The 9095-nt window shown below is 33.7% G+C and overlaps 1 protein-coding gene across 1 annotated transcript in view; it reads left to right on the top strand.

The window, feature by feature from the left end:
- The window catches only part of URI1 (URI1 prefoldin like chaperone), a 72730-nt gene extending 63894 nt beyond the window's left edge, over positions 1-8836 (top strand). Inside the window, exons 7-11 of the mRNA XM_030820280.1 lie at positions 582-750; positions 2122-2491; positions 4233-4375; positions 5438-5684; positions 8014-8836. Coding sequence (XP_030676140.1) covers positions 582-750; positions 2122-2491; positions 4233-4375; positions 5438-5684; positions 8014-8196 — 1112 coding nt within the window. The 3' untranslated portion in view covers positions 8197-8836. The remainder of the gene's footprint in view (positions 1-581; positions 751-2121; positions 2492-4232; positions 4376-5437; positions 5685-8013) is intronic.
- The last annotated feature ends 259 nt before the right edge of the window (positions 8837-9095 follow it).

Genomic DNA, 9095 nt, shown 5'->3' with positions numbered 1-9095 from the left:
AAGTAGAGATGTTCACATGTAAAATGATAATAGAACTTTACAGAGATGAGCCTCTGTTGTTTCCTTGTAGGGTACTCATTCCTTGGCAGTGCCCTGGAGTTTAAAGTATCCTGTGACAAGGCTTTTGCATGTTACTGTAGTAACCAGATTTCCTTGAGTAAGGATGGTAAATGGAAATTTATCATTTATGTGTTGCATTTCGCCTTATTATAACCAGGGTGCATTGTGGTCATTTCTCCTTACGCATTTTTGAAGCTCTGCTCACAGCCTTTAATGTGCATGCAGGTTCTCTGGGGCTCTTGTCGAAATACAGATTCTGATTCAGTGGGTCTAGGGTGTCCTTAGAGCTTACACTTCTGAAGTGTTCCCCAAGGATGCCAGTGCTGCTGGTCCATGGACCACACTTTGAGTAGCAAGGCTGTAAGAGACATTCATCCTTGGAGTTCTCCTGTTTGGCTTAAAAATTGTGACCCCTCTGTTTTAATATCTCCCTTGCCCCAAAAGAAAGTCTCATTAAATCTGGTATTGTGCCTTTTTTATGTTGGCTATTAACAGCCACGTCTTTCCCTTTTTCTAAATAGGAAAACACCGAATTGCTCATAAACCGCATTCCAAACCAAAAACTTCAGTTATTTTTGAAGCAGATACTGCAAATGATGTGAAATCCAAGGATTTGCTAGCTGATAAAGAACTGTGGGCTCGACTTGAAGAACTAGAGAGGCAAGAAGAATTGCTGGGTGAACTTGATAGGTACTTGATGACAAATTATCTTTCCAAGATAATTTGTTTCTATACACATTTCCTCATTAATCTTTTTCTTCATTAATAAAATAATATGTGTTCATTGAAGAAAATGCAGGAAAGCATAATATATTATCAATAATCCTTTCACCTCAAGATAAACATTAATTCTCTGGAATATTTTCTTACAGGATTCTGTGTTTGTGCATATTCCCATGCATGTGCTTGTACTTAAATACTTAAGATCAACATCTTCATTTTTTATTATAGCCTATTTTTATATAATTAATTATACCAGATAGTTGACTTTTAATAATCATGGATTTAATATATATAATGTTAAATTTTAAATGAAGTATTTTTATACCACACCCAGGATAGTGCTCTATCTTTGAATGTGTTGTGAAAAACAAAAATACACTTTGAATTTAAGTTTGATACAGTAAAATGTTTATTCTTGCTTTCCTTTTATAAACTTTGGAGCAGGGAATTTGTAATCTGGTCAGATAGCTGTATGTATGAGAAACTTTACCAAATTGCTGTTTGAAATACACATTAGCACACACTTAGAATTGTTAAAATGCTAAATGAAGTCTGCTGCTTGAGAAGTTCCTATATTATTTTGCTTAAATGATGTACCATATGCAATAATTAGTTTCTGTGAAAAATAGGGCAGGAAGCATAAAAGTTTCTTTTTCCTACTGTTTCACCTATAAATTCTTAGGTCTTTATGATTAACTGATACTATTCATTTTTTAAAACCAGTTTTGGATCTTGTGATTTTTCTTGGTCATGATTCTCTTTCTATTTTTTGTATGATGTGATTTCAGTTCTGTTGCATTTTCAATTTTGTTATTTTTGTGAGGTCCTCAAATCTTTTATAGAATCAAGTATGATAAATGTTCATTCATGCATATAAATATATTCATGTGCATATGTATAAATCCTTTATTTTTAAAAATTACAATAATACATGCTCATTGTAAAATATTCTGAGTATAGGAGTAGAAAATAAGTGTGTATTATGTGGTTTCAATTTCTGGTCTTTAGAGATACATGTTCTCTGAATTTCTTACAACTTTATTATTATTGGTACTATATTTATATTGCATATGGCCAATATCTTTTTTGCAAAGATAAAAAAATTATCTTCTATATTCTACTTATGTCTGAATAACTGCAATATATAGAAGCAGCATAGGAACTGTTTTTTGTTAATTTATTTCAAAACATTTTTTTGTTTTTGAACTTGGAATTCTAGTTTTAAAAATACTTTATTCAAGATCTTAGTATTTACCCATGGAAACTAACTGGAAATTTAAATAATGTAAAATTCTAGTATGTTTGTTTGATCTTGTTAATTTTCTTCTCCCTTACTAGTAAGCCTGATACTGTGATTGCAAATGGAGAAGATACGACATCTTCTGAAGAGGAAAAGGAAGATCGTAACACAAATGTGAATGCGATGCATCAAGTAACAGACTCTCATACTCCTTGTCATAAGGATGTTGCAAGTTCAGAACCATTCAGTGGTCAAGTGAATCGTCAGTTGAACTGTTCAGTGAATGGTTCCAGTTCTTATCACAGTGATGATGGTGATGATGATGATGATGATGATGATGATGATGATGACGACGGTGACGACGACAACGTTGAAGACGATGATGGGGATAATGACCGTGAGGCTTTAGGGGTTGGAGATAATTCTATACCGACAATATATTTTTCTCATACTGTTGAGCCTAAGAGGGTTTGTATACTTTTAACTTTACTAATTTTGCATATAATTAGAACATTAAGCATTATGATGTTTTTTAAAAGAGCAATATTAACAATCATTATCATTGTGGATAGTGCCAGACAGGAAAATCATCTTTTGCCTCTTGTTCTGACCAATTTAAGAAGAAAAAGAGAAAAAAAAAATTTAGTTAGCTGGTATTGGTTCATTGTTCTCTGAAACAATGCATTGTTTGGGGTCTGGAAGGGGATCAGATTTGAGTGGCAACTACTGTAACTTCACCTGTCCTTCATTCAGAGAGTTTTCTTAAGAATCTTGGAGTTAATTACATTGTGGACATTTTGGTGTGCTTAGGATGTTGAAAGTGACTGCATTAGTTAAATTTTTAATTATGCCAGGTTGTTTTCTATGGACAGAAAATGAATACTTTATAAGCACAAAGGGAAAATGGAGGAGGAAGTAAAAATTAGTTTCTTTTCTGACAAAGTAAATATAAACATCTGTGGATAATCATGACTTAGAATTTTGGCATTTTAGAGCTGGGGGTGACTGTGGAGATTTTCTAATACAGAGTTTTAAAGCTTTTCTCTAGTATGAAAAGCCTTTTGTTCCCTCCATACTTACTGTAGAATCCCAGTATTTAAAATAGATCAAAGCAGATTGGCTCTGATTGAAGGAAGGATAGGCTGCCTTAAGTCCATCTTTGCCCTCTCTCTGCTTCATGTACTGCTCTAAGGAGACACTGGGAATCCATCTAATTCGTGTTTCTCAGGGAAATTTAAGGCCTAGAAGACATAGATCTGGTTGGTAATAAAACAGGAACTCTTTCGCCTCAGGGAGTGCCCTTTCTACATAATATCCCAATTGCCTGTATCAGAGTTAAGGGTCTGTGGTATCATTCTTAAGTGTGTGTGATTATTATTTAGTGAAATATGTTTAAAACATATTTGACATTTCTTAGCTTCCTGAAGTTATTCCTGCTCCAATATGAAGTGAAATAATTGTTTGTGTTTTTATATTCTAATATGTCAGACTGAAGGGGTCTTCCCCTGATTCTTCGGGAAAAGTTGACTGAGATGATTAGCCAGAAAGAAAGGTGGCTTTGTGATTCTTTTGCCAGGCTTTTACTTTTTTCCTGTTTTCATTTAGATAAAACAGAAAGAACAAATATTTGCAGGAATGTTACAGGGAATAGTGGTCATTATTGTGGAAAGTATGCTCTAAGTGCTGACTAGGGGTAGAAAAATAACATGTTAACCCCATGTGAACCCTGAACAGGGTTAGTTTTTGTTTTTTTACTCCTTCAATTTCTAAAAATTAGAAATGGTTTAAAAATTCTAAATAGGCACTATTTAATAGTACTTTTATGACTTAAAGATTATATTCTTGCTGAATTTTTGTTTATACTCTTTCTTTTGAAATACATAATTCAAGCCAAACACTTAAAGGAATGGGGTGATACGAAGTTTATAAGAAATCTAGCATTTATTTCAAATATATTTTGCCCTCTTTACAATAATAAAGACACTGAAGACTAGGATTTGTTAATAAAGAAGATTTTCTTTAGATGTCATAGATCTGTGAGGTAAGGACTTTTTTTTTAACTCCATCCGATAATGCACATCATTTCAGCATCAGAAAATTTCAGCTGCCTCTCTTACTATTATTTCTTTAGTTATAGAGTTTATTTGTTTTGGTTTCACTTTGATTTAATTTGTCAAAAGATTCTTAATTTCTTGCTCTGAAATTTTAGGTCCGAATAAATACTGGAAAGAATACCACTTTAAAATTCAGTGAAAAGAAAGAAGAAGCCAAACGTAAACGAAAGAACAGCACTGGCAGTGGCCACTCTGCCCAGGAGCTGCCGACCATCAGGACGCCTGCAGACATTTACAGGTGGGAGGCGCTCACAGCTGCAGGCCAGTCTGCTGGCCTTGCCTCTCTTTCTGCCACTGAACCTTTACTGGAGAAAGTTGACTGTAACACAGAAGACCCTCACTGAAAAGTGAAGTGTTCTGAGGAGTTAACTTAGGATCTGATAGGCTGACCGGCTGTAGCTTCCCAGTCCAGAGCAGTGGGAATGGAGGATTTTTTTTTTTTTTTTCCACTTTCTCCTCTTCACCAGTGCTTTTGAAACATTTCCAAATGGTCTAGTCAGAAAATCTTGTATCTTCAGAAAGCATTTTTATTTCCCGTGGGCTAGGTCCGTATGTTTCCACCACAGCCGTAACATGCTTGGCATGCAGTTTACCTTTTCAGAGTAGGAATTATACTGTTGCGGTTTTTTTTTTTTTTTTTTTTTTTTTTTTTTTTTGGAATTGTTTGTTGAGAAAACTATCACTTGAAAATACCTACTGTTTTTATGACCCTTATTTATAAATCAGTGAAAATTGCTAAATGTATACGTGGGTCTAAAACTTTATGTAGAATTTTGGCAAACCATACTATTGCCACCTAGGACATGCTTAAAAATAACATGCTGTGTTTTTGTTACCACTCATAGGTGGGAATTGAACAATGAGAACAGTTGGACACAGGGTGGGGAACACCACACACCGGGGCCTGTTGTGGGGTTGGGGGAGGGGGGAAGGATAGCATTAGGAGATACACCTAATGTAAATGATGAGTTAATGGGTGCAGCACACCAACATGGCTGCACATGTATACATATGTAACAAACCTGCACATTGTGCACATGTACCCTAGAACTTAAAGTATAATAAAATAAATAAATAAAATAACATGCTGTGTTTTATTAGGTCAGAGAAATATCTTTCAGAATAGTGTGAAGATATCATTTGAGGCTATAAAATTATTGTGATTGTGACTTTTAGATATAAGATTGTAATAAAAATTTTCAGATTAATTTCTGCAATAGATTCAAGGAAATTTTCAAAAAGTTATTCTCAGTTTTATGAGTTACGTACAGTGAATGTATATATGTTTTGAATATCACAGAGCCTTTGTTGATGTTGTGAATGGAGAGTATGTCCCTCGCAAATCCATCCTGAAGTCTCGAAGTAGAGAGAATAGTGTGTGTAGCGACACCAGTGAAAGCAGTGCTGCTGAATTTGATGATAGGCGGGGAGTTTTGAGGAGTATCAGCTGCGAAGAAGCCACTTGCAGTGACACCAGTGAGAGCATTTTGGAAGAGGAACCACAAGAAAATCAACAAAAGAAACTTTTGCCCTTATCAGTACCTGAGGTGTGTGTGTGTATCTTTTAATTCTTTATTTCATATAGTATCTTTGACCAGTTGTAGCTATTTAATCTGAAAAGTCATAAGATTAAATTAATTCTAGGTTTTATACTTTCTTGGTACTAATTAATAAAAAATTAATAGTCACAAACAGTACAAATATTGTGATATTCAAATAGTTTATTTTTTGATAAACACATTGTCTTAACGTTCAGCAAAATGGGAAATTTAAAATATCTTACTTGGCTTTATGTATTACATTTGTAGCTAGGAAATTATTTAGCAGTTTATTTTAAATAAATTACCAGTAGGTCATTTTCTGATAGTGTAAGGAGCAGATTACACTATTCTCTTTTAAATACCTTGGCTAAGTTAAAGAAAAATAATGCATGCATAGCAGATAATTATCTAAAGTCTAATATTTTACCCTGTACTGGTGAAGCTTAACTCTTGGGGGGATTATGGAATTGTTTTATAATCTGATGAAAGCTGTAGACCCTGTCCTTAGAAAAAGTAGTATACACTCAATACACTTTCACCCACCACACTTCTTACAGTTTTTGGTGGCGGTGTGGGGGAGGTTAGGAAATCCCCAAATAAGGATGTCTGTGAAATATAAGGCTATTGATTTCTTCGTTCTTGTGTTTTGGTGCATATTTGAAGTTTTCAATTTAAAAAGTATTTAGGAAGATTGGGGAACCCATGCCTGGATCAAACCAGTGTACACATTTGTATATACAATAAGATACATGCATATATATAAATAACCTTATCTAAAAATTCCATTGCTTTTACTAAATGGTATTATACTCAGCGTATTAAATGGTAATTGGGGATAGAGATTGGTAGCATTTAGGGACAGTACGTATGACTAGAATGTTTTCTTCCCCTCTTCTTAGTATAATTATCTTAGGTGACCTGGAAAGTATCTTACCTTATTTAATAGTCTTCCGTACTGTTAGAAAACAGGTAATGGATGTTATCAGGTAATTGCTGATAAATATTTGAAAATTAGTTTTTTGTAAGGACTTAGTGTATCATGGTACAGCTAGAGAGTGTGGAACCTATTTTTTATTTCACCCTTAGCTTTGCATTTTGTATGGAAATGTTTAATAGTAGTTGCTATAAATTTTTTAACATCAAAGAAATAGTTCATGATTATGGTAAGTACTTTGGAAGATACCATTTTCAGGATCTTTTTAAATGCTAAAATACCTCTTTTTCAAAGGCATTTTAAATAGAAGAAGGAGATGAAGGTCTATGCTCATCATGATAAAGTGGAGTTTTTAGGAAAGTAAGCTTTAAGCTGCTTTTACCAGTTGAACTCCAAAAATAATGTAGGAGAGAGATGGCTTTCTTTGTTTTTGTTTCAGTGGTGGGGCAAGGTAGAAGAAGGTGGCTTTTTAAATTATTCAGGTGATACGTTGTTTTAACTAATTTTGAGCGCTTGGTAGACAGAGGAAAGCAAAAGTTCACCTGTCAAATTTTCATTTGTAGAGGGAAGGATAGAGGTTCTAAATACCAGCAATCTTTAAAAAAAAAAAAAATTAACCCCCTGTGTCTTACCTATTTTTGTATAAAACGACATGTACAGATATTTCCAGCAATTTATGCACATTGTTTAATTCTGTTCCAGTTGAACATATAATTGACCAGATTAAATGCAGCAAACATCCAGGTGAAACTGAGTCATTTCTTTTTTTGTGGAACTTGATTTCTGTCATTGAGTTAATTATATTAAAATTTTGAAACCTGTACTTATTCCTACTAGTATCAGCACTTTTATTTTTCAACTTCCACTGATCTCTTAAAATTGAGGCAATATGCAGTAAAATATTTAAATAATTGCATAAATACCACCAAAGAGATGTCAGTTAGAAATGTCAGTACTGGTGAAACTAAGCTATTGGCTAGCAGGCAGCAAGGCCACCATAGGATAGCTCATTCATCAACTGATGTACAAAAGTCAGAGTTTGACACCCTAATAGCATTTTTATTTTAATACATTATTTTTCACAGCATGGGCTGGACATGAATGTATGAAAGTTTGAAGACCTTTTATTTATCCATTTCTGTTTTTTCCCAGATAAAATTTACATTTTACATTTTGTTTTCATGCATGTATACTGTAAAAATTACTTCTATTTGGTGGTAAAATTAAAACTTAATGGTGTTGGTTTCTCTGAACAACTAGTATTTTGGTGTAGTAGAGTTGTCTAGCCAAAAATCTTGTGAATTTACTTTTAATGAAAAGAATTGTCAAATTAGTGAATGGGAAGATTCTGTGGGTGTCTTACTTGCATTTTATTACCATAACCTGACTTTTGTTTTCTAGGCTTTTTCTGGAACTGTTATAGAAAAAGAATTTGTTTCACCTTCCTTAACACCACACCCAGCCATTGCTCATCCTGCACTACCCACTATTCCAGAACGAAAGGAAGTTCTGTCGGAAGCATCAGAAGAAACTGGAAAGAGGGTTTCAAAGTTTAAAGCTGCCAGATTGCAACAGAAAAACTAGGCCCTGTCTCGGAAATGGGAACTTACATCCTAAAACCTAGTTGTTCATTTGTTTAGAAGATCTATAGCAAAATAGGTTACATGTAGTTTGAAATAAGGTATCCTGAGTTACTTTGGCAACAAGTTCTTTTACCCTTATCAATGGTATTTGAAAAAATCAAAGTAACTGTCTGAATACTTTAATATTCAGCTTGTTTTGTTAATTCTCTGAATACTATCAACACTCTTGTCTAAGTTTGCCTTTATGATGCAGTGGCAACATTTTGAATTACTTTTCAAAGAATACTGTTCATATGCATTGTTTTTGTGTTTCAAACTAAATACAGGCAGTTTTGTGCCAGCTGTGATATTGTGCATACCATATGGACCATTTTAAAGAAAATTTTAAAATTTCAAATAGATTCAACAGTTTTATTACTTGCTTTCACATTTTAAAGGCACTTTAAAAAAATCTACTTCTCTTGTAGGTTTTGCGGCTAGTTGGCTATTCAAGAAACCTCGCCCCTCTGAATGTCATACTGTAATCTTTAAGAAAGAAAGCTACATGAATTAATTGTACTCTATGGGAAAATTTCTTCGGAAAGATATTTTGTAAAACTTTTTTTTCCAAGTAAAAACTTTATGAAACTTGGTCTCAAAAATGTTGTGAACTTTATGATTCAAAATTGAGTACAGATACGTCCTTGATTCATATATATGCTACATGTATCACACAACAGATCTGGAATTCTTTCAGTTCCTCAGACACTTCTTCCTTAGTTTTTGCAGTTTCACTGGGATTATATTTTGGGAGACAAGGAAAGGTCTAGATGCTTAAACATTTTAAATAAAAATCCTTACAGTTTCATCTTGCCAACATTTTCATTCTTTAAGGCTACTTTCCTACTAACTGAAATAACA

This window comes from Nomascus leucogenys, chromosome 10 (assembly GCF_006542625.1).
Source record: "Nomascus leucogenys isolate Asia chromosome 10, Asia_NLE_v1, whole genome shotgun sequence".
Lineage (NCBI taxonomy): Eukaryota > Metazoa > Chordata > Mammalia > Primates > Hylobatidae > Nomascus > Nomascus leucogenys.
This window is presented reverse-complemented; position numbering and strand designations above follow the sequence as displayed.